This window comes from Crinia signifera, chromosome 1 (assembly GCF_055691185.1).
Source record: "Crinia signifera chromosome 1, ASM5569118v1, whole genome shotgun sequence".
Taxonomy (NCBI): Eukaryota; Metazoa; Chordata; class Amphibia; order Anura; family Myobatrachidae; genus Crinia; species Crinia signifera.
Window position 1 is genome coordinate 335962631 of NC_139217.1, and position 27558 is coordinate 335990188.

General features: G+C 41.9%; 1 protein-coding gene across 2 annotated transcripts in view; it reads right to left on the reverse strand.

The window, feature by feature from the left end:
- The window catches only part of NF2 (NF2, moesin-ezrin-radixin like (MERLIN) tumor suppressor), a 100092-nt gene that overhangs the window by 52209 nt on the left and 20325 nt on the right, over positions 1 to 27558 (reverse strand). For both annotated transcript variants that reach the window (XM_083145336.1, XM_083145337.1), the window contains exon 11: positions 17449 to 17562. In XM_083145336.1, the coding sequence (XP_083001462.1) occupies positions 17449 to 17562 (114 nt within the window). The remainder of the gene's footprint in view (positions 1 to 17448; positions 17563 to 27558) is intronic.

Below are 27558 nucleotides of genomic sequence, written 5' to 3' on the forward strand. Positions count from 1 at the left end.
TAATGAGGAAGGTTACTCCTCCCATCCGGCCGTGTCCTCCTGACGTACTGTCAGTACAACTCAGCAGCGTTGCCCTGGTAACCCGCTGTCACCAATGTACGCTGCAAAAAGCAAAGCCATCGGGGCCGGGTTGTATCAGGTGTATACTTGCTGCAAGAGGACAACGGTTCAAGTACACATTGAATAACTATAGCCTGGTATCTCGTCGCAGCAGTCAGTCAACACCAGACAGTGTCGACCACCGTGCCGAGTCTCATCAGGAAACAGGACCGCGGTCTGTAACCTATAGGGACCACCTCAGGATCCTCTACATGGGCGTCAAGTGTACATAAAGAAGGGTAGGGGTAATTTGGGAGGCATATGCATTACAATAGTTAAGGAGCCACGCAATTTATATCCAAGAAAACATACATATAAATAATCAAGTGCAAACCAGAAAAAAAGGGGAAAAGAAAGGAGAACAATCAACAGATATTACTGGATATATTTCAAAAAAATGTAGATATCTGTATAGAGGCAATATATCTCATCGCCATATCTCTTAAAGGAGAGACAAGAAATGTATGACAACCGACTTGTGCTACATCATTCATTACTGCACACCAATTTAATGATGTCTTTGGCTCAGGGGAAATGATTTTAAACATATAGACTGAGGACCATCTGTAGTATGAGAGTAAGTGGAGGGACTATAGGAAGGATGACAATGGGAACTCTTCATTTAGGCCAGATGGTGATAGAGATGCAAGTTTCTTTATCCATTGGCATTCTCTTTGGAGAAGAATTTTATGTCTATCACCCCCCCTCCGCAACGGCGGTATATGATCTACCGGGATGTAGAAAAAATCGCGTAGAGAGTGTCCTGCTTCATGGTAGTGACGGGCCACTGGTGGGGTGGCCTGGTCAATACTAATTAAAGCTTTTTTAATTGAGGACCTATGCATTGAGATCCTCTCTTTGACCATTCTGATGGTCTTGCCGATGTAGATCTTCTTACACGGGCATACAATGGCGTAAATAACGAACTTGGATTCACAATTCAACCGGTGAAATATTTTATATTGTACACCCGTATTTGGATGTGTAAAATGTACTCCCGTGATGACAAAGGGACAGTTCGCACATCCAGTACACTTGTATGATCCGGTTGGTCTTCTTAGCCATGTAGTATTAGAGCTCACCGAAGGGCTAATATCGGAATATGTGATCCGTTGTTTGAGATTAGGACTGCGTCTGAAGCTAAAGAGCGGTAACTGGGTACAGTCAGGTCCAATGACTGGGTCTGTACTTATGATATGCCAGTATTTAGTGACTGCCGCTTTGATCAATTTAGATTTTGTAGAATAGGTTGTTGGAAACACAACTCTGTTGACATTTTTAGGATTTGACCCAGGGTGTAGTAGAGTCTCTCTGTCAAGGTCCAAACACTTTTCTACAGCCGCCGACACTTCCATCTCATTATACCCACGGTCTAGAAATTTTTTAGCCATCAGTTGCAGGTCTTTTTGAAGATCATCTCTCTCGGATGTGATCCGGGTTACTCGGACAAGTTGGGAGAAGGGTAGACCCCTCTTAAGGGGGTTGTCGACAACCCCGAAGAGATCTACACAGACCTCCTGAAACTTAACAAAAGATTGGTAGAGTTGGAACTCCATGGGAGAACTCTCTCCCAATATCACAAGGATAAACTAATCCCCAGGGGGTTCCGCATCAAGAATCAGCCCACTATTGGCAGGGGTAGTGTCGACTTTTGCAAACAGTGGTGTATGATCCTGAACCAGTGCAGTTTGGATCTACTGGTACTGGTAGTACAACAAGTAAACACCGAGATTGAAGTCATTAAGACCGATATTGAGGACTGTGAGAGAAGTGGGTTGGATATTCTGAGGGCTGACGAAGGTGGGAACTGGGTGACTAAAATTACTGACGACGTTGAGAAATTTAAGACCGAATTGTTATCCTTCAAGAAAACAAAATACAAAAAAGTGAAGGAGGATTACAAAGAGCTTAGGGTCTATCCCTGGCTCAATTCCCAAAGTAACAGACGCCCCTGGCGGACAGCAGAGGGCACTAGAAAACGAGGGGGTGGGAGGGACTATACGGACGTTGAATCCCACACCTCCCAAAGCGACTCGGACCAACCCTCTAGAGGTAGACGGCGTCCTTTTTTTCGGGAGCGTGTACATACACGGAGCCGGAATCGAAAGGGCGACGTCCCACTAGACGAGGGGGTAGGAGACACAAGAGGAAAGGGGTTAAATCCCAAACCACGGAACTAGTGGTATTCAACCTTTCTAAATATACACCCACTCCCGCCGAAATGACCATTTTATCAAAGGGTTTGACATTTGTGCAGACACATTCACCTAAGCCTATAGATACTGAAATAGAGCTTTACAGGTTCCAGCGGAAGCTTAATATCATGGATTTTTTTAAAAAGCATAAAACGGGAGGTACCTGTGAGAGAGGTCCTTTCCGAGGGGAGAGTACATTTGATCCCCCAACCACGAATTCCTCTATTGACACCTTTTTTAGGATGGTGAAACATGAAATTGCCAATTCCAAGAACGAGTATGTCAGGAATAATCTTTCAAAATCTGAATCCCAGGCAATCCGCTCACTCCATGATAACACCAGTATAATAATCCGCCCCGCCGACAAAGGCGGGGGTATTGTTATCTTGGATAAGGATCAGTATATAACTGAGGTGATGAAACAGTTAAATGTACAGGATTGTTACAAACGTTTAACATTTGACCCTACGTCTGCTTATAAATTGGAAATTGATTCTGTAATCAAAATGGGATTGTCCAATAGATGGATCAATGAGGACACCAGTAAATTCCTTACGCAGGATTATCCTAAAATCCCTTTAATCTACATATTGCCAAAGATTCATAAAGACCCAGTGGCACCCCCAGGCAGACCTATTATCTCTGCTAGGGGGTCACTGGGTCAACCACTGTCGCAATATGTAGATTTTCATTTACAACCGGTGGTGGTTGAAACACCATACTTTACTCGTGATACAACTGATTTTCTCCTTAAACTAAAAGGAGTGGGAAAACCCCCCAAAAACAGTCTCCTAGTTACAATGGACGTCGGCAGTCTGTACACCAACATCTCTAACGAGGAAGGTACAGCTGCCGTGCGGACCATTTTAACCGAAAGCCCACACTATATGGGCCCCCCCATCGATTACCTGATTTTGCTTATGAACATCATTTTACGGAAAAATTACTTTATGTTTAACAACGCCTTTTATTTGCAGCTTTCTGGGACAGCGATGGGGTCTAACATGGCCCCATCTTACGCTAATTTATTTATGTACAGCTATGAAAGGCAACATATTATGTCAAATCCCATCTTTTCCAAATTCATAATTTTTTATTGCAGGTATATTGACGATTTATTTTTGATTTGGTCGGGTAGCCACTCCCTTTTGCAACAATTTGTCGAATTTCTAAACAACATCCCAGGACGAATCCGTTTTACATACAACTGGCACCCCATGACAATGGACTTCCTCGATGTGACGGTGTCAGTACAAGATGATAAATATGTAACAAAAGTGTTTACAAAAAAGACGGACAAAAATACTTTATTAGATTTTTCAAGTTTTCACCCGGCACCCCTTAAGAGGGGTCTACCCTTCTCCCAACTTGTCCGAGTAACCCGGATCACATCCGAGAGAGATGATCTTCAAAAAGACCTGCAACTGATGGCTAAAAAATTTCTAGACCGTGGGTATAATGAGATGGAAGTGTCGGCGGCTGTAGAAAAGTGTTTGGACCTTGACAGAGAGACTCTACTACACCCTGGGTCAAATCCTAAAAATGTCAACAGAGTTGTGTTTCCAACAACCTATTCTACAAAATCTAAATTGATCAAAGCGGCAGTCACTAAATACTGGCATATCATAAGTACAGACCCAGTCATTGGACCTGACTGTACCCAGTTACCGCTCTTTAGCTTCAGACGCAGTCCTAATCTCAAACAACGGATCACATATTCCGATATTAGCCCTTCGGTGAGCTCTAATACTACATGGCTAAGAAGACCAACCGGATCATGCAAGTGTACTGGATGTGCGAACTGTCCCTTTGTCATCACGGGAGTACATTTTACACATCCAAATACGGGTGTACAATATAAAATATTTCACCGGTTGAATTGTGAATCCAAGTTCGTTATTTACGCCATTGTATGCCCGTGTAAGAAGATCTACATCGGCAAGACCATCAGAATGGTCAAAGAGAGGATCTCAATGCATAGGTCCTCAATTAAAAAAGCTTTAATTAGTATTGACCAGGCCACCCCACCAGTGGCCCGTCACTACCATGAAGCAGGACACTCTCTACGCGATTTTTTCTACATCCCGGTAGATCATATACCGCCGTTGCGGAGGGGGGGTGATAGACATAAAATTCTTCTCCAAAGAGAATGCCAATGGATAAAGAAACTTGCATCTCTATCACCATCTGGCCTAAATGAAGAGTTCCCATTGTCATCCTTCCTATAGTCCCTCCACTTACTCTCATACTACAGATGGTCCTCAGTCTATATGTTTAAAATCATTTCCCCTGAGCCAAAGACATCATTAAATTGGTGTGCAGTAATGAATGATGTAGCACAAGTCGGTTGTCATACATTTCTTGTCTCTCCTTTAAGAGATATGGCGATGAGATATATTGCCTCTATACAGATATCTACATTTTTTTGAAATATATCCAGTAATATCTGTTGATTGTTCTCCTTTCTTTTCCCCTTTTTTTCTGGTTTGCACTTGATTATTTATATGTATGTTTTCTTGGATATAAATTGCGTGGCTCCTTAACTATTGTAATGCATATGCCTCCCAAATTACCCCTACCCTTCTTTATGTACACTTGACGCCCATGTAGAGGATCCTGAGGTGGTCCCTATAGGTTACAGACCGCGGTCCTGTTTCCTGATGAGACTCGGCACGGTGGTCGACACTGTCTGGTGTTGACTGACTGCTGCGACGAGATACCAGGCTATAGTTATTCAATGTGTACTTGAACCGTTGTCCTCTTGCAGCAAGTATACACCTGATACAACCCGGCCCCGATGGCTTTGCTTTTTGCAGCGTACATTGGTGACAGCGGGTTACCAGGGCAACGCTGCTGAGTTGTACTGACAGTACGTCAGGAGGACACGGCCGGATGGGAGGAGTAACCTTCCTCATTACGGAGGCTGTCCCGGCTTACAGCTGACTGGGCGGATGCGCGATGACGCTAGGACGCATCGGACGCACGCCCCTGTCTCTCTGATTGAACTCCGTGATACGTACGGAGGTGTGTACGTCCTGCACTCTCTGATTGGATGAAAACCGGATACTCCATATTTGGAGATCCGGTGGGTGGCGATGTGCATGTGCATGGTAACGGAGCAGCGCAATTGGTCCGAGTAAATTACACAGTGTGGTGTGAATTAACCTAATTGTTGTTTGCTATATATACGAGTCTGGGACACTGATTTAGTGTGGGTCAGTCCAGGATGAAGGCTGGATAAGCCGAAACGGGCTCCGTTGACTGCCATAATGGTGAATATGTTCCATTCATTGAATTGAGACCCATGTCTTATTGTACCTACTTAGTTCCATCAGTTGCAGATGTACCCCAGCATTATATGCTAAACTTCATGTCAGGTGACATGTGAAATAAAACTCTTTTTTGACTGCCATAATGGTGAATATGTTCCATTCATTGAATTGAGACCCATGTCTTATTGTACCTACTTAGTTCCATCAGTTGCAGATGTACCCCAGCATTATATGCTAAACTTCATGTCAGGTGACATGTGAAATAAAACTCTTTTTTACAAGTATTACCAGGAGTGCTGCCATTTATATCCTCTGGATATTCTGTTTTTCTATAAATACTTCAGGCTGATTTGCACCCACTATATCACCAAATGTAATGAGTGCTTGTTCCCTCAAGGTTTCTCTATATATATATATATATATATATATATATATATATATATATATATATATATATATATATATATATATATATATATATATATATATATATATATATATATATATATTTTAGATAAAATCCAGGAGCTGCAATAGATTATGAGATAATCCGCCATTGTTTCCTATATAAGATTTAACCCATTTGAGGCGTATTGGGGTGAGGTCTACCTGTATAGAGGTTTGGACGTTAACAGGCGTACATCTGGATGTCCAGGGGATGTGATTTTTATATTCCACTTAATATCCAAGCTTTATTAAAGTTCAGCATTTCCATGCCGGTTGAATGTGTCACCCATTCATCTTCCATCTCTCTTTTTCTACCTTTCTTAAAACTCTCTATTCATGTCGGTAGGATATCCATGTGATTGGGACTCTCTCATTAGAGATTCGATGCTTGCAGATCTCTGAAAGCAGAAGTGCCAACCCATGGTAAAACTGACAAACTGTCACTTACCCACCAATTTCATAACACTCTCTCATCCATCCAGCCCAGTGTGTCTCCCTGCAATACTGAAAAGCACCAGGGTGACTCACCGAGCTGTATTGGAAAGCAGAAGTGTATCCCATCATAACTCCCACGGTACAACCAACCAGGCACTCTCATTCGACACTAAGTCTAAGAGGTTACCTATATACCCCACCATAGGCCTGATATCAGCAGCACCCACAAGGGGCCGGTCTAGTAGCCATAGAGGAGACTCCTGGCGAACAAACTGGGTGGTAACTTAGACGGGTGATTGAACAGCAGATGCTTAGGAGCAACCGGTTGTTGGAGTACTTTTCACGGGTGATTATACGTACCTCCTTTAGGTCCACCCACTGGGCTGGGTTACCTTCCTCTTCTAAATAATAGTGACAACAACCCAATGATATTAAGACTGAAGAGCATAAGAGATTGACTGAGCGTGTGTGGCTGAGCGAGCCGTTACTATATTTTTTGCCGAGGCAATTTGAAATAATATAAAATAACAAAATTGTTCTATAAAAATCAAAAAATATATATTGTTTTCAAAAAACAAACTTTAAATAACCAAAAATTAATAACCTGATTATTGTGAAAGGTCACACGAATTAGATGGCCACGTATGATGACAAGCTAGAAGCCTAGCATGTCTTTAAATGTCTGTTGATGTCTTGTCCAAATGTTGTATGTGACCTGTGTCGTATTGAAGGTCAATGACCATGCATTAAATGGCCAACAAACAATGAATGCTCCTAACTTTTTAGAATAAGAAGCCAATAAAAGCTATGTTTTAATAAACTAATCATATCAAATTATTGAACAAAGAGTGCGCCCAAAAAGGCACATTTGTCCTTTTCTGTATGCCTCTTGCATACAACCTCCCCTTTACACAGTTACAAATACTGATGTGTTGGGCGCACCACCAATCCAAGACTACCACTATACAACGGAGTAGTCCAGCATATTAGTTCTCCTAATGGTTCTAGTATATAAAAAATCTAATATGTATTAAGTCTGTGCGGATCCATACCTCCTCTTTTGTGCAATGTGTAGTTTTACAACAGCTGGAGGGCCACAGTTTGTACTTGCCTGGGTTAAGCGATAAGAAAGGTGTTTCATCACAGGTGATGGTAATCCTACATTAAGAGTCCAGAAACAGAGCATTCTGGGAGGTATGCCCTAATCCTCATAGCCACCACTACACCCCACCCTGAATTTCTGGTTATGGTGTAAAACATAGACTGACTCATGATAGACAGTCATATGGTCGACCACTAATGGTAGACAGTCAGAAGGTCAAAAAGTCGCCATGGTTAAAAGGTCGCCATGGTTAAAAGGTCGCCATGGTTAAAAGGTCGCCATGGTTAAAAGGTCGCCATGGTTAAAAGGTCGCCATGGTTAAAAGGTCGCCATGGTTAAAAGGTCGCCATGGTTAAAAGGTCGCCATGAGTTTTTTTATGTTTTTAGGGTGTCTATGTTGACATAGGTCGACATGGACACTGTCTAAGTGTACCGCGCCCACCTGCCATGCTTTGGGCTCGGCACATGTCGGCTGAAAATTTTGTAAAAAAATGCGTCTAACTTTTTCATGTCGACCTTTTGACTATGTTGACCTATTGTGTGTTGACCTTTAAACCCTGTCGTTCTTTTGACTGTCATCCTTGTGACTGTTGACCATTAGTGGTTGACCACATGACTGACTGTCTATCATAAGTCAGTCTATGATCAGTCCGGATACCGAGTTTCTTTGCCAAAAGCTGCCTTGTGTTTGAGTTAGATGATATCCGATAGATCTTGCATATAGGAGGTCAAAGAACATTTTTACTTAAGATAAACCTTGTGAAAATTATGAACAATGTTGACACATGATTCCCCAAGATGCCTTAAGTAGTTATCATTAAACATGATTTTTAAGAACCAAGGGTAAATAAGGTGAGGTGACTAGGGTCAGTAAGTGGAGATTTGCTTTTGTTTTTGAGAATTTGAATTAGGTCTTAAGGTGCCCAGACACGTACCAATTACCCGGTACTTTGTGCTAAAATAGCATCATTGTGCATGCGATGCAATGCTATTTTAGCACAAAAAGTACCGGGTAATTGGTACTTGTATGGGCACCTTTAAACATTGTAATGGTTAAATATTACCTAAATAAGACATCAAGACATGAGCTTGTAATTATTGTAGGGAGATTCAAATAGTGATATTCCATCAGAATTGGGGCGGTGAGCACATAACTAGTGATACAACTTGGAGAATCTTGCTTGCTAAGTTTTGCGAGCAAAAAAAAGCAAGGGTTTTCTGTAAATCTGCCGCTACTGTAATTAAAACTCCTCAGACTATTTTTAAGGTTATAATTTGCAAAACGCCTCCACCTGAGTTTCTCATATTGGTTTTAAGTGCAAGAACTGGAGGAACTTTTTTTTGCCATCTATTGACTACATGACATTGTTGTAACCTCACTGCAGCCAGCCAGAATCCACACCCTAATCAGTAATTGCTCTGGATAAATACAGTAATGCTACAAATAGAATTATAATGGCTCTTAGTACAACAAGGTTAAAAAGTTTGAGCATCTATAAATAATTCCTTTTAAGCACAAAGAAAGAAAAAAAGAAAGCATGAGGTGAAGTATACGGTTAATAAATAGTGACCTCTTGTGGGCAGAGTCAGAATTGCTGAAAAATGCAGTGAAACTTATCTGTATGCTAGTCATGCAGAGTCAAATGGATGAGCGAGCGGAAGGAGATGAGTCAATGGCTCAGGCCGTGCGTGCGTTTGAATGCTAAGTGCTGCAGAGGCGTCACACTGCAACAGCCCGTTCCCTCAGATGGCATTAACATTCTTGTCCGGCTGTATCAACACTTAGTGCAGCTGTCATCACGGGATTGGGTAATTGCGGAGCACATTAAGACGCAGTATACGGAAAGGACTGGACCAGCCATCTAATTGTGAATGTGTGATACCCTGCCGTTAACAAAAGACAGATCGGAGCAAGGGTTAAATGCAGCTACATTATGGAAAGGTGTCTAGAAATCCATCAAATTCCTGAACGGGAAATGCCACAATTTCCTTTTAATGGAGAAATGATGGATCACAAACACAGCATTTCGGTCTCTGCGTGGGTTTTTCATAAGGATCACTGGGTGTTATGAGCTGGAAATATTCTGTCATTCGACTTGATTATGTTAATATTTTTAATGTGAAACATATGGAACCCTGATTCCACTATCTGGAGAATAAGGCCACACAGTTCTTATAAAATCTTCCAAGAGGAAAAAACAAAGTAACCTTATATTACGGTCAAATTACTCTGTAAGCAATTGCTACAATTTTGTCTCTGCGGTTATAGCCACCACTGACAGCAATAGTTGAAAATCAATAACTATTACTCAGAAAGCTCTTCACAACACTGTCACACCTTAAATAAAGCCGAAATATGCCACAAATAGCCCTTCTGCTCTGTATGGGGCTGGTGGCTATCTTCTCCCTTAGCAAAAAGCATTCTGTTGGGTCACCCATTTTAAAAATCTACTGTACATAAGTTACAAATAACCTGTCCTTGCCCAGTGTGCGTCTGCAAACTTCAATTCTTAACCCCTAGACAACGTGTGCGTCCACTTTTTTTTTTGTAACTGCTAAAGCAGGGGTGTGGGTTTTTTGTTATCGAGCCTTGTCCATGGCACAGTTTCTTTCTGGAAATAATGAATACTTTTTTGTGTATGGTCGCTATTTCACTTTTTTTATCAAACGTAGGCAAGAAAAATCGGTTCTGGATTGTGGGCATGAGGGACCTTATATGTAAATGCGTCAGCCGCATTTCTCACCGACATAGAAGTGTGGCGGTGAGATGATATAAATGCATGCAATGCTTTCACCTATTACTCCCTTTCCAGGCCAATTTAAAAAACTTGTCGTCAATGGCTCATTCCCTTCATATGAAAATGGTGTAAACCTGCATTGTTGCAGCTGACAGGTTTCTTAGTACATGAAACATTTTCTTGAGCCCCCTGATGTAGTCATGGAACCTTTACTAGATTAGATCATGGAGATGACCAACCCCAAGCTAGGGATGGACATCAGAAGCCCACCATCAAATGATGGATGGGCAGCCGCCATCTAATCTTTTGATGTGATGGTCACCAACCCAACCATCACATCAAAAGAAATAAATTGCGCAGTGTTACTGGCTGGGGGGTGGGACAATCGGAACATCAAATGTTTATCATTTGATGGCAGCAAACATCGGAATAGTGCATTCAAATTGGAAAAAAAATACCATTGAAACAAAATATTGATGTCCATGCATACCCCAAACTTTGTTTCCTCAACTCCTCCATGGCAGCATACACAATAGTGTTACTCTATCCCTCCTCCACAGTGAGGGAAGGAGAGGACACACACCTGGAGGTGTTGTACAGAACTACAGCTCCCTCCTTCCACATATCTTCAGGTTCTCTACACATTTTAAGATATCTTCTATTAGTAATAAGAGCAGTTATGGATACTACCACAGATGAGTCAAGGAAATATAGTAAACCCCACTTCCATGGGACCATGCACAATATGGATATGCAAACACAGAACTTTCTTAGGATGGGTATAATATATATATATATATATATAGGAACAGGGGAAGAACTGTCACTCAGGTCTTATCTTAGCTGCAAACAGCTGTAGCTTGCTCCGTTGCCATAAGCTAGGAGACTGCACCAGGTACAGCCAACAATGTAGAGAATGGGGAGACAAAGGCACTCTGAGACTTCCAAGGTGAAGCAAACATGGACCACTTTAATCCATATAGAGCAAAGCCTGTCCACGTTTCGGGGGTCAAGCCCCTGTCGTCAGGACAATAAGGCTGGTATATAACCAGCCTTTATCTCCTGACGACAGGGGCTTGACCCCCGAAACGTAGACAGGCTTTGCTCTATATGGATTAAACTGGTCCATGTCTGCTTCACCTAAGAAGTCTCAGAGTGCCTTTGTCTCCTCCCTCGCTCTCTCTCTATATACTTGTGTACAATCACGGCTCCCACAATGTCCATCGCATAGTAAAAAAAAAATCGCATTGCATGCGATTTTTAACAGAAATGCATCCAAATGCATTGAAATTAGTACCAAACATGTTCAATGGCCCCCAAATGTCATTTTTCAGGCTGTACCACCCTAACTATCAACGCAAACCCGAAGCGAGGGGCGGCGGTACGCGTCCTACGACCTTTTCATACCCCCACTATCCACGTCGGCGTGGAGTTGAGAATAGAAAGTGCATACGAGTCCCCTCGCGGGCTTCACAGGTGTCCGCGTCCCCTCGCCACGCTTCGGGCTAGGTGACTCGCTGCGCTCGCCACACTTTCTATTCTCAACTCCACGCCGTCGTGGATAGTGGGGGTATGAAAAGGTCGTAGGACGCGTACCGCCGCCGCTCGCCACGCTTCGGGTTCGCGTTGATAGTGGGGGTGGTACAGCCTGAAAAATAACATTTGGGGGCCATTGAACATGTTTGATACTAATTTCAATGCATTTGGATGCATTTCTGTTAAAAATCGCATGCGATTTTTTTAAAAAAATGCTTAAAAACTGCAAAAATCGCATCCCATCGCATGCCACTACATATGGCATGCGATGGGAGCCGTGAAAGTACACAAGTACCTATATAATTTTGGAAAGGATTTTCAATTAAGTTTTAGTCTTCATCACTTTCTTAACATTTTACTAAATTATCACACAAGTGCCCCTAGGTACGTGTCCAATGGGAAAACTCTGTTCTCAGGACCCCTGACACTCTCAGTTCATGATTTGCAGGTTGCCAATGGATAGTTAAAATGTGACAATTAGTGATACCAGGGCTATTTTTCAGTAGGCTCCAGCAGGAACTGAGGTCCTTATTCTAGATCACTCTTTCTGACAAAATATTTCTTAGATGGACAAAACCATGTGCACTGCAGGTGAGGCAGGTGTTACTTGTGCAGAGGTAATTAGATTTGGGTGGGGTTTTACACCTGCCTCACCTGCAGTGCACATGGTTTTGTCCATCTAAGAAATATTTTGTCAGAAAGAGTGAACTAGAATAAGGGCCTCAGTTCCTGCTGGAGCCTGCTGAAAAATAGCCCTGAGTGATACACAGCGCACCTGCTGGTGACCTGGAAAGCGTGAACTGTGTGGAGTCCTGAGAACAGAGTTCGAGAACCACTGTGCTAGTCAACAGCCCCTTGTGTGCAGTCTCCTACACAGCCTGCTAACAAAGCGGCTGTCATTGGCTGTCACCATAAAATGTTACAGGCTGTATCATTCATACGTACTCACATGTTCTAGGTTATGTATGTAATGTAGCTGCCAGGTCACATACTTATTTTTAACAGTTGGTCTCTTATCCTGTGCCCACTAAGGTGATACTGAATGAGAAGCATCATTCACGCCAGTATAAGCTAGTTTTACACTGCGGTCCAAGTCTGGATTACAACTCATACTCAGAGGCTGACAATTTAGATCTGGTTGAATTGCAATTCCTTAAAAAGCCACGCTCTGCGGGTCAAAAAGGTTTGATATTTTAAAGACTTTTAAAGTCATTAGTAACCAAAATTTTAATCAAAAAAGAGTTCTACAGTTTCAGATCTACCCAATGTTTGAACAATCTCCAGGAATATTGACTGTTCAGTGCCCCCTCTGCTGGGTGTAACATATTGCGGTCATTTTACCTGCAGCTAATCCCACATTTACAGTAGCCCATCGATCAAGTATTTTGATGCAATAATTAATTAAAATGATTTGTATACAGTTTCCGGCATTCCAATGCCTTTGCACATGTATATTTGATTATGGCAATTTGCTCCTAATTGAACTGACCCCATCGTGGCTAATAATGATTTTGGCTAATCTGCACAACCCAGTGATCAGTTAATCGCCGCCCACTCAGAGTGAAATCCTGCCATGTGCAAGCCTGCAAATTGATGTGCAATGCTTGCGAAAAACTTGCGAAAATATCGCAACCCTGCAATTAGCAGAAAGCCCATAAGCAAGCCACTCACCATTGAATTATTTTTCCAGTGTGTGCAGTCTGTGTGTAACCCAGGTCTTGCTTGGCAAGTGAGATTGGAAAGGGAGGATCGAGGCTGGAGCTGACATTTTAGCACTTCCCTTCAAACGCATACGCACATTTGCATTTTCCCCTGACACTCCCAGAAAACGGTCGGTTATCACCCCACAAAAGCCGTCTTTCTGTCAATCAACTTGTGTACAGCCAGCGATGAAACAAGCAGCATGAATTGTATTGCAAGGGGGCCTTATGCATGAGTATTACAAGCTGTATGAATGCACAGATGTTCGATTAAAACAGTGGCTGTGAATTTGCAGTCATGCGATCAGGTCTGAATAACCCCCCTTTGCTTGTTCTGGCAGACGGCATGTACAGTACTTCTCCCACCATGCTGTGGGACTCAACAATTGATATCAGATTATAATTTTTTTTTATTTTAAACATGTTCAAAAAGACCAACAGCATTGCACACTGATTTCATCTCCCTTACATTTAAAGGCAAGGTTGCTATATCTTTTTGCCGCTGACATTATACGATTGAATATTTGCAAGTAAAACTAAATCCTTGTATTTGGCATCTCACATGAGAATGATGTATTCGTTATCTGCATGTGACATCTTGTCAAATTTTGGACTGTTCGTCACCCATAAAAGGTTTTCTTGCTTCTTTTGTTCGTGAAATCAGTTGACTTTGATCTTCTTTATCCTTGTTTGTTGTTAGAAAATTTGCTTCTCATATGCAGTCTGACTGGCACACGGGATGACTTCTATATTGGCCACCATAAGGATGAACGCTGAAGCACATCTCTGCTACTGCCCACAGTGCAAAAATTACTTGGAACTTCAGTTGTCTTTAAGGAACAGTATCCCCATGTACCGTGCTCTAAACACAGCCATATTAAATCTAACCTTGAGTTGGACATGAATGGCTTTTCTTTGAATTTAATTTTCATCCCGCAATCTCTCACCTATTGCAGAATACGATAGCATTCTTGGGCTGAGTAGCCCATTTTTCCTTTTCGGTAAATTACGCCATGTAATAGGATGCCGCCTTAAATCGGGTCCTGAAAACATGACCTGTTATAGGTACATGAGGACTGCAGTTGAAAACTACTGTTCTAGACCACTGCCACATATATTTAGAGATAGGACTGCTCTCACAGCTGACTTTCTTGTTACCTCTTTACAGCTTCTATCCACACCATTGTTATGTAAATCTACATCTTCAAGAGGGATTGCTGTTCCACTTTTGGCTGTATGTTCCAGATCTCAAGCCGCATAATAAGAGAACTAGCACATGAGGGTTAGCCTGCTGTTCCTCAATGATTCCTTTAATAACTCTATTAAGAAGAGATTGCAGAGTCTTCCCGTGACCCCTGAAACAGTACTTCTTCTAATGACTTTGTTTCTCTAGACTCATCAATATCCATTACTTTATAAGATAGCTTTTAACAGATTGTCTATTAAATTCTCAGTGAAATGACACTCCTCTGATGCTGGAACAAAGCCGACATCTTACAATTCAGAAGGAACCTGCTGCACACTGGATCCACACTCCTCAGTCAGCGCTGACTAATGACTGTGACCTTTTGGATTTTAATGGATGCAAATCTTCCTTAGTAGCAAAAGTATCAGCAAAACCCCTTCTGCCGTTTAATAAGTTCAGCCACGTGAGCAGATGGCTAAATCTGCTCTTCAGAACTACAGAAATTCCCTTAAAATCCTACAGGCCATCAGGCAGAATTCAAAGTTTATAACATAACAGCCTCTTCATTTGTGTCAAATGAAGTCGTGTCTTTAGCCTCAGATCTACAATCAATGAATAAAACCGCACAATAGAAATAACTAAATAAAAACAAGGCACTAAAATTCTGCTTTTGGTTAGGGCAGCTATAGATAGTCGACATTCTGCGTGAACTATGTCCGCTGATTTCACTGTAATAGCTTACCGGGTTGTCAGGAAACCCCTTAAGCTTCTTAACTGCCATAGAAACTAGTTGTAGTCATTCCAAAATACTCCCAGCATTCTATGGGCTGACCTATGAATCATAATGCATACTCTTAGAAGTGGAAATTTAGCAGAAGCTTTTAGATAACCCTATCCTAAAAATGCTCTTAATAGATGTCTGAATGATTTAACTATTGAACTTGCACTTTGTTTTGTTAAGGTGCCCATACATGGTTGTATACAATTTGGACTAGATGGCATTGCATAGGTTTTGCAATGCAATGAGATGAGAGGAGATGAGATCTAGTTCAAAAAGTATGTGCAGCACATAATTTTTGAGCTGTGCGATGAGATGTGTGAAGGGAGCGCGCATCTCGTCGCACCCAACAATTGTACCATGTATGGGCACCTGTAAGCAGGGTATCCAACCATCAAAAAACAAACAAAAGACAGCTTTTCACAAGTTAGTAATACATAGCAATAAAAGTCAAAACTCAGATAGCATACCAATGCCATTAGACTACAGGGAGTGTATATACTGAATATATAGGTGCCTTCCCTATTATCCCAGAGACTTGCCTATTTTTCACTATCAGACAAAAAAAGTCAATACATTTGTCTCAAAATTTAGAAATGAAAAAAGGTTGGTAATCCGGAGTTCAATTTTATTTTATCTGTAAACTCTTGGAAGCACTGCTCTGGTTTGAAACCGCGGCAAAATTCTGTTGAACCACTTGCTCTTGCACAGCATTGAGGAATATGTATAATCTGCTTGTTATATCACAAATAGATTATGCTTGACAATGATTATATTTGCCTTTCCAGCCTACAACCCAAGCACTGTTAAAACCATGGTCAAGGAGAAAATTAGTACAACACAGAGTAAACCAGCCAGAGACACCCTTCACCATCATTGCTATACTGGGTATACACTAAATGGTGGGTGTACAGCAAAACGCAACGACAATACATTGTGATGTCTGTGCAAACTACATTGGCTAAGCAGGTCAAAACAAGGTGACCCAAGTACACAATGAGCAATGTGGCCGATACAAGCTTTATCACATTAATCTTCTAAGGCCCCCTATGCGAGGTATCACATGCCTCCCTCGCATGCGATACCCCACCAACTGCCCACTGGGGTCCTGGGTGGCAGGATCGCATACGCATTCCTTTAGCAAACAACGTTTCATATGTAATCCCAGCATTGGCTGCGGGATCTGACAAATCAGAGTTGCAGCTCTTGTGATCTCCGGCTTTGAAACGGAATTGGACGTTAGGAACATATGATTTGGGCACTTTTCACCAGATTTCTCAGCCCGATGAGTTGGAATCAGGTGAAAAGTGTATGGTCACCACAGGCATGCACCCGGCATAAGCCACACTTATTTAACATTGGGGCAGATGTATTAAGCCTGGGGAAGCGATAAAGTGTCCGGTGATGAAGCAGCAGCCAATCAGCTCCCAAGTGAAAATTACAGGCTGGGTTTGAAAAAGAACAGTTACTGTAGGAGGTGATTGGCTGGTGCATTATCACCTTCCACTTTATCAGGCTTAAAACATCTGCACCAATGATACACACCAGGTTATACTGTTATTTGTAACATTAGTGCTTCCTTGCAAGAGTTTACAGGGGTGTGGAACCTCAGGCCAGGGGGCTGTATGCTGCCCCCATAGCTGGTCTGAGTGGCCCTCCCACCCGCCTGGCAGCTTTGCCGGGAGTCAAGTACAGGGGAATTCTCGCGAGAGGTTGGTAGTTCTCGCGAGATTCCTCTCAATCAACAGCAACCGGAGACTGTGAGACCTAGTCAGCGGCAGCCGCCGGAGCGTGGGACGGCTGCAGCAGGGGAATTTATAAGATAAATTTTTACATATGGCCCCCGAAGGATTTTTTCCCCATACAAAACGGCCCTTGGCATAAAAAAGGTTCCCCACCCCTGGTTTACAATCTCACATGACCTATAGTATCTAGGTGACAGAAATAACTCATGATTCACCTGCTTTCTGGCCTTCTCCTCCCGGGCCTGTGCTTTCATTTGCTGCACCTCAAGGGAGTCTGCTTTTCTTCTGCGCATAAACAAGTCATGGTTCCCTATGCAGAGCTGTAGAATCTGGAAACAAAAATCTACAATATAACAGATATCATGAAAAAAGGACATAAACTGAGCAATTTCCACAAGGATTAATTTCATCCTCATACCAGTTCCAATACATAAGGATTTTTATTTTACTCCGATATTGAAGTGTATGTGAGCCCAGAAGCAAATGCAGTGTACTATAATGATCCTAAAGATTTTTGGTTACAGATCTGCAGATAGAAGGTAACTGCTTTCTATGAGTACAGAACAATGGGATCACGCTGCATTAGCCACCTGTGTGGGTGTGGTCAAACTGAACATTGAGGATAATTCAGGCCTGATTGCATGGCCACTAATAGGGACATCCCGCCTATCGAATTTATGTGCATTAACCATGCAAATGGATGAGTTTGACTTGCGAAGACTAGGCAGCCAAGCATATATGTTCAAAACCCCATGTAAGAGGCCCGCCATCCATTGATTTTTCCACTGGGCCCCAGTCATTGCAAGCTAGGCGTGGCACAGACTTACTTGGCGGCTGCAATGAAAACAGGCGTTCATCGATGTCCAGCTTCGCGCCTGCAATAAACAGGCTGCTGTGCGTATTCGCAGCCGTGTGATCAGGTCTGAATCAGGCTCATTGTTTCTGTAGCCCAATGTTAGGACTTTCATTAGGGACACTACTATGATAAAAGTTACCCAATTATACAAAGGCCCTTTAAATTAGGGGCAAACCTTTAAACCAATACAATGTCCAGCAATAAGTTACAAGGGTAGAACCATGAGTAGGAGCCCAATGTTAGGACTTTCATTAGGGACACTACTATGATAAAAGTTACCCAATTATACAAAGGCCCTTTAAATTAGGGGCAAACCTTTAAACCAATACAATGTCCAGCAATAAGTTACAAGGGTAGAACCATGAGTAGGACATCTGCAGGAATAAAGTTCTTGGATAATTGATGTATTGTATTACTGTTATAATTATTATTTATTTGTAACACTGTTTTATGTTCACAAGCGCCACTGGATTATACTATTAGCTACTTCCTTTTCTGCAATGTATTATTTGAGATGTGGTGACATCTCTTTTGGGTTTTTAGTTTTCCTGGGCAGCTTTGCTGCCTATAGAAACCAATACCAACATTCTTTCATGGTTCAGGTCTTTATAGTCCTTGCTTTGTGCACTGGGGCACAGTTACACTGGAATAGAACAGGGCCTTCCCTAAACTGTTGCCACAAAGTTGGAAGCATAGCATTCTTCAAAATGTCTTGGTATGCTGAAGTATTAAGTTTGCCCAAAGCCAGAAAAACAGCCCCATTCCATTACCCCTCCTCCACCAAACTTCACAGTTGGCATAATGCAGTCAGTCATTCTCCCGGGCATCAGCCAAACTCAGACTTGTTTATCGGACTGCCAAACAGAGAACAGCGATTTGTCACTTCAAAGAACATGTTACCACTGCTCCACAGTCTAGTGTTGGTGTGGTGCGCTGTACACCACTCCTTCAGACGGTTGGCATTGAACTTGGTGATGTGAGGCTAGCATGCAGCTGCTCAGTCATGGAAACCCATTCCATTTAAGTTCCCAATGCATATTAATGCAAGTGGAATTTTAGCTATGGAATCAGCATTGGTGATTTTTATGTGCCATACGCATTAGCAGTTGACTCGGCTCTGATTTTACATGGTCTTCCACTTTGTAGCGAAGATGCCGTTTATAACCACTTCCACTTTATAATAATATAATTACTTGCAGTTGTCCATGAAATACCCTGCAGGAATGAAATTTCACAAAACGTTTTATTGCAAAGATGGCATCCTATCACAGTACCACACTTGAAGTTACTGCGCTCTTCAGAATGACCGATTTTCTATCACAAATGGAAACTACATGATGACTAGGTGATTGATATTATACACCTGTGGCAATGAGTGATTGAAACACCTGAATCCAATACTTAACAGATGTGGCCAAATATTATTGTCCATATAGTGTACACCAACACACACACACACACATCTATCTATTTGTCTATGATAGTGCATACACACTAGACCACAGGTTCTCAAACTCAATCCTCAGGACCCCACACAGTGCATGTTTTGCAGGTCTAATAGACTCACAAATAATTAGCTCCACCTGCGGATCTTTTAAAATGTGTCAATGAGTAATGAATGCACCTATTGGGTGACTTGGAAAATGTGAACTGTGTGGGGTCCGAGTTTGAGAACCCCTGCACTAGACATTTTGGACAAAATTGCTGTTAAAGAGGAGAAGATGTGGCAAATGGATCACAGGAGCACGCAATAGTGTGTACACCCTGAATAATGTAGACAATAGGTCATTCCAATTAAGTCTCTCGTAACCAGCTTTTAAGATGGATTTACATTCAATTCTGCATCGGCCACAATGTAGCTTATTTTTAAGAAAGTATAACAAAGCCATTTCCTCTTAAAGAGGCCTCAAGTTAGATAAGGAACACTGAAGGGGCTAGCCAGAATACTAATACTGCTTTCACACTGCAAAACCTGCTTTGACCCGGTTCTTGAAACGTTTCTTTAACCGGGTCAGAGCAAGTTTTACCCCTTTCACATTGCATGTTTTAAACGGTATATTACTGGCTAATTAACATTTTTGTACCCTTTACATTGAACCCGTCGTGAAAGGTACAAAAACGGTAATCCAGTAATATACCCCCTCCTCAGATAGTTTTGCTTTTTGGCCATGGGTAATGTGCTGATATTAGCACTGTGTCCCACTGTCCCCCTTTCCTTCCTCCCTTAAAGCCCAAAACATGCTTTATTGGAACAACTATGGAACAGACTTTGAATGAAAGTATGTAACAATAGGTTTTATGCTCTTCTACGCTCACTAAAGGCCAGTGCTTGGTTTCCTCTGGAACATGCAAACATTTACAAACTAATGCCGTTTGTGAACGGTGCAGCAAAAATACCATAGAATCTGGGGCGCTGACTTATTACATGAATCTGTCCCCGAATGCTCCATAACTTTTTTTATTCAATTTTTCCATTGTGCTTAGCCTTGCATGCCACACCTACATTATCATCCCTGTCTGCAGATGCTTCATGGTATTTTACTTATTTTATTGATCTCTTTAATTCTTATCTACCATTCTGTTTTAATCACCCATGTGTATTGACCCTATATTTACTTTACAAAGTATTTTTGGTACTTGTGTAGTTTCACGGCGGCACTTCCCTGTGGATTGCATTGTATGCAAATATTGCATGTGATTTGCATATGATGCGATTCCTTTCTTACTTTATTCTTAAGAGTCAGGCCATATATTCCATGAAAGGCTGCAACCAAACTTGCAACATTTATAAAATTCTAACAGGGCATATTGTAACAATATACTGAACTCCTATTCACTACCAGCGTGGCCTAACACACAGGGCATATTCAGGGTCCGTCGTTAGCTGATGTAGTTCCGCCTGTTCTAGCTTTTACATCAGCTAGACAAGCGTATTTGGTTTCAGCTTTTCACCAATTAGTGTATTCACAATGAGTACAGGGCGGAACGCCTCCAGGCGTTAAAACACCTATGAGGCGAAAGGGGGCATGTCCAATTCGAGGGGGGGTGGTCATGAGAATGACCAAAAAGGGAACATGCAAACGGGTTTTTGGGGCACACTTAATGATAAAGATGATGTAGTATATGTGAAGAGATGATATGTGGGTGAAATAAGACTTAACTTTTATTAAAGAATAACTCTAAAACAAGGTGATATTTATATTTGATGCAAATAATGCACAAAACAAGACAATATGTATTATATAGAATAGATGTGGAAATATCACAAAATATAAGGTTGTTAACCTGTCAGAAAAGAGAGAGGGTCCTTGACATAATTTGTAAGAGTGGGCGCAATGTTTAAGATGAAAATACAAATATACCTGTAACAAAACGATCCCTGTATTTAAACAGAAATTTGTTCAATTAATATCAATACGTAGCAATTATACAGGGTACAGGTATGTAATAGTGGATGCTTGACACACAAAATACAAGATTTAAGAGATATATATAAATAGGTCTGTCTCCGTCATGTAGTTACAAAGAAAGATTACTACCCAAGAGTGGGAGGTAATAATGAGGGGTCACTACCTGACAGTGAGAGGTAATAGTGAAGATTATAAAGTGTGAAAAGAGCCGAGGCTATAGAGAGATTAGTAAGATTGAGCTGAGTCCAGAAGGTGATCTCCTGCCTGCAACTTGATTACAACACCCGGTATTCCCAAAGAGTCTACCCAAAGGTACTAGCCGGGCCCATCACTGCTTAGCTGCTGAAATCGGGATGGGTTCAGGCGATCCAGTGAGGTATGGTAGTAATATTATTAGCATGCGAGAGGGATACCCGCATTTGAGGCTCAAATGAAAAAAGGTGCTTCTGCTGTCAGTGGCGTCGTCTGTGGTCACCCCTGGTGCTCACCTGCATTGCAGGGGGGATGGATACGGCACCACTGATGAGAGAGCACTGAAGTGAGAAGATATCAGCAAAAAAGATGGGCTGGTGTCAATGGCGCAGTCCCTAACCTCTGCTGTCCATCATCCACCTTTGGGTGTCCAATGATAAATGAGAGGGTCAGGGATTGCTGATCCTGTCCCAGAAAGAGAAGAGAAAATTATATATTGGGGACAGCACAACCAATAATGTTGTTACTGGTAATGTTGTTGTTGGATATGGAATGAGGTTTGCCAAATGTAGCAGGAATTGGTTAATGAAAGTTTTTTCCTTCTTCCGGTTTTGTGTCCTCATTAATGGTGCATCTTAGTCTCCATAGATGTCAGTGAGTGGGAATTTCTGACCGGAGCTATTGTGCCACCTTGAGGAAGTTTATTGCTGGATTGCCCAGTCTGTGTGCTACAAAGACAGTTGGAGCGATTGCTTTCTGCTGTGTATTTAAGAAAGCAGATAATTGGACAGACTGGGTTGTGGGTTCTGTGTAGATGTCCACAGAATATAGGGAGGGGAAAGTGGGGGATAGCTACAGTATTTAAATGCCTAATCACAATCAAGTATGCATGCAATTAAGATCAGGAACTCTTAATAATCACAGTGCTGGTCTCCTGTTAATATACAATTACTGCTGATAAAGAGAGTTAAATCTTATAATAGTAGCGGTATTGTACACAAAAATAGAAGAGTGTAGCAGTGTTTTATACACAGTATCTTGTGATGGTATTGGTCCTTTGAGAAAGCCACAGGCGAAACACGTGTGAGGATACGCCTCTGACACACCCCCAGCCTCCGTCTTCCAAGCCGGTCACTACCTGACATCAGCAGCGGCTCCCGTCATCTGGCGCCGGGTGCCGCATCTCCCAAGCTAAGTACCGTCTCTCCCCTCACTCTCTGTGGGGATTTGGCTGCCTTAGCTTTTCCGCATTGTTTCTCCCACAGACGACTCAGTGATACCCTATATTTTATAGACGGCTCCCGCAACTCAGTTCCAGTAACCGTCATACAGGGTGTCTATTACTATAGTCAGCTTTTAAATGTACTAGCGGCTGCTCTATTTAAGTAGTAATTAAGTACACCTGATCACCTTGTGCCAGCGGCTGCTCTAATTAAGTATTCCTGATCACCTTCGCCGGTAGCTACAGGCAGCAACACTTGATCGCTGCTACTACCTTAAACAGACAGTAATTTTACTTCACAATTGTATGAAACTTTGTGTGCAATACCATCACAAGATACTGTGTATAAAACACTGCTACACTCTTCTATTTTTGTGTACAATACCGCTACTATTATAAGATTTAACTCTCTTTATCAGCAGTAATTGTATATTAACAGGAGACCAGCACTGTGATTATTAAGAGTTCCTGATCTTAATTGCATGCATACTTGATTGTGATTAGGCATTTAAATACTGTAGCTATCCCCCACTTTCCCCTCCCTATATTCTGTGGACATCTACACAGAACCCACAACCCAGTCTGTCCAATTATCTGCTTTCTTAAATACACAGCAGAAAGCAATCGCTCCAACTGTCTTTGTAGCACACAGACTGGGCAATCCAGCAATAAACTTCCTCAAGGTGGCACAATAGCTCCGGTCAGAAATTCCCACTCACTGACATCTATGGAGACTAAGATGCACCATTAATGAGGACACAAAACCGGAAGAAGGAAAAAACTTTCATTAACCAATTCCTGCTACATTTGGCAAACCTCATTCCATATCCAACAACAACATTACCAGTAACAACATTATTGGTTGTGCTGTCCCCAATATATAATTTTCTCTTCTCTTTCTGGGACAGGATCAGCAATCCCTGACCCTCTCATTTATCATTGGACACCCAAAGGTGGATGATGGACAGCAGAGGTTAGGGACTGCGCCATTGACACCAGCCCATCTTTTTTGCTGATATCTTCTCACTTCAGTGCTCTCTCATCAGTGGTGCCGTATCCATCCCCCCTGCAATGCAGGTGAGCACCAGGGGTGACCACAGACGACGCCACTGACAGCAGAAGCACCTTTTTTCATTTGAGCCTCAAATGCGGGTATCCCTCTCGCATGCTAATAATATTACTACCATACCTCACTGGATCGCCTGAACCCATCCCGATTTCAGCAGCTAAGCAGTGATGGGCCCGGCTAGTACCTTTGGGTAGACTCTTTGGGAATACCGGGTGTTGTAATCAAGTTGCAGGCAGGAGATCACCTTCTGGACTCAGCTCAATCTTACTAATCTCTCTATAGCCTCGGCTCTTTTCACACTTTATAATCTTCACTATTACCTCTCACTGTCAGGTAGTGACCCCTCATTATTACCTCCCACTCTTGGATAGTAATCTTTCTTTGTAACTACATGACGGAGACAGACCTATTTATATATATCTCTTAAATCTTGTATTTTGTGTGTCAAGCATCCACTATTACATACCTGTACCCTGTATAATTGCTACGTATTGATATTAATTGAACAAATTTCTGTTTAAATACAGGGATCGTTTTGTTACAGGTATATTTGTATTTTCATCTTAAACATTGCGCCCACTCTTACAAATTATGTCAAGGACCCTCTCTCTTTTCTGACAGGTTAACAACCTTATATTTTGTGATATTTCCACATCTATTCTATATAATACATATTGTCTTGTTTTGTGCATTATTTGCATCAAATATAAATATCACCTTGTTTTAGAGTTATTCTTTAATAAAAGTTAAGTCTTATTTCACCCACATATCATCTCTTCACATATACTACATCATCTTTATCATTAAGTGTGCCCCAAAAACCCGTTTGCATGTTCCCTTTTTGGTCATTCTCATGACCACCCCCCCTCTTGTTGCCTTACAGTTTAAATACTGAACATTCTTGGGAGCACCACCAGCCAAACACTGCCATTATATTACAAAAAAAGAGCAGTAACTACGCTGGGTCTTTCTATCTAATACCCCTGTACAATTGTTACTTAATGTATTTTCCAAACCAGTGCCAATCCTTCTTTCGAAATTCAGGCATGTCCAATTCGCCTGCAGGCCAGTCAAACCCACACTCCTCTGCCATTACCTTTATGGAGAGGTGCTGTGTAGTGGTCTGGTGCTGGGTGAGTGTAAAACTTTATATTTTTCTACAAACTCCCCTGCTTCGTTCATGTAAATGCAGGGGAGTTAACTGGGCACCAGCTGTTTTAATTTTACTGTGTTCCCCCCTCCCTGCTGGGTACAGACCTGTCCCCGGAGTGAAACGCCGTCTGCCCTGCATGATTTCTGCTCACACGCTGGCAGCCAGCCCCCCGGCTGCTGACACAGCGTGACCCGGTCCCGGAGCTCTGATGCAGCTCACCCCAGACACCCAGAGGCTATTACTGCGCTCTGCTGTGTCCCCCCCTCCCTGCTGGGTACAGACTCCGTCTGCCCTGCATGATTTCTGCTCACACGCTGGCAGCCAGCCCCCCGGCTGCTGACACAGCATGACCCGGTCCCGGAGATCTGATGCAGCTCACCCCAGACACCCAGAGGCTATTACTGCGCTCTGCTGTGTGTCCCCCTCCCTGCTGGGTACAGACTCCGTCTAGGTGCAGTCCTATAGACCCATTTCACTACTAAACCAAGATTTAAAATTATTCACTAAACCAGGGGTTCTCAAACTGTGGGTCCTGACCCTAAAGTGGGTCCTGACTTTCTCAGCATGGGGTCACGACTCCATGTTGCTGACCATCAGGCTGATGACTTTTCTAATCTCAGTCAGTGATTCAAGGAGTCTGAAACATCTGTTCAATTGTCTGTTAGTTTAGACTCCACAATGCTGCCATGTATGTGCTGTATGCTGACCACACATGTGATGTGAGTAACTTGATGGGGTCCTGTAATTATTTTTATTTTCTGCTGGGGTCCCAGAGCAAAATAGTTTGAGGACCCCTGCTCTAAACTGATTGCCACTCGACTCCAACTTGTTTTGCAACGTGTCTTACATCCTGCCCAAAATGGGCTTGTTAAGAATAGAACTTCGGTTCATAATTATCGTACAATAAATTACAGCAATTCACAGCTCTAAAAGGCTGAACTGTCCTACCTCTCTAGTACTTAGTTGTGATGCCGATAAGGCATTCGACCGGGTGTCCTGGTCTCATATATTGAGAGTTTTAAAAATCCAACAATACGGGGAGGATTTTATTAGAATATTCCAATTGCTCTATAAACAACCTAAAGCATTCCTCACAATTAATGGCTTAAATACATCTTCTTTCCAACTTCATCGTGGGACATGACAGGGTTGCCCCCTTTCCCCTTTATTATTTAATATAGCTTTAGACCCATTAATCCGTATCTTTATACAAGACACCAACTGGAAAGGCATTAACATAAGCTCTCATACTATCAAAGTTTCAGCCTTTGCAGACGATTTATTAGATTTAGAAGATCCAAAAGCTGCATTTCCCTCTATTAAAAATATTACGAGATGTTAATTTGATCTCGGATTCTTAGTAAATTTTTATAAAATGGAGGCATTAGCGTTGGGAGCAGAGACAACACGGGGATGGGGTAGTTCATTCCCATTTAAATGGGCACGAGAGTATATTATATACCTAGGCTTACGTATACCATCTAATATTATAGATTTATATTCATTAAATTTCACTCATTATATTAATAAGATAATGCGGACTTTGTAAAATGGCAACATCTTCCATTATCATATTTGGGTAGATGCCATTTATATAAAATGATATCATTTCCACGTCTGCTCTACCGAATACAGATGCTTCCGTTTATATTTAAAAAACAAGATGTACACACTATAAATAAAGCATTAACAAAATTCATATGGGCAAACAAACGGCCCCGTATTGCTTTGTTTAAACTAAAACAACCTATATCGATTGGAGGGATTAATCTTCCTTGTCCAGAAGATTACACTTTAGCTGCAAATTATAGGTATGCCCTGGATTGGATAGGGGGAGGTAATAACTATGTTAACCTAATCCACATTTCCAAAATGGAAAACCTGATTAAGTGATACGTAGATGGCATCCCCAGGGGCTTAGCTTGTAAGACTCCTGATGCAGACATCATATGTGGAGCTGCACAGTGATACAGCTGTTTTGGACCAGAGTTCAGGATTATATTAATAAAGAGTTGAATATACCTTTTAAAAGTACTACTGAGTGGGCCTTCTGGAACCATATCAAATGACAGACTATCGCATTATCTAAAGGGATAAAATTGCTACTAGCAAGAGTGGCTGCTACTGCGAAAAAAACAATTTTGCCCTAGTGGATTCAACAAGAAATTATATCTAGGTCTATGATGCTACCTAGGCTATATTATCTATACCAAATGGATTGAGTAGAATGCTCATTGGATGTGGAGTCCCGCTCAACAAAGTTTTTTTCTATTTATTATTTTTCTATTATGTGACCACTTTACCCAATACTACCAAAGAGTATATCCGTAAAATAGTTAGATTAACCACATGGTACAGATGGAGCCGGCCTTAACTTTGCAGGCAACAGACCTTTTCCCGGGTCACCCGCCGCCTCCCCATGT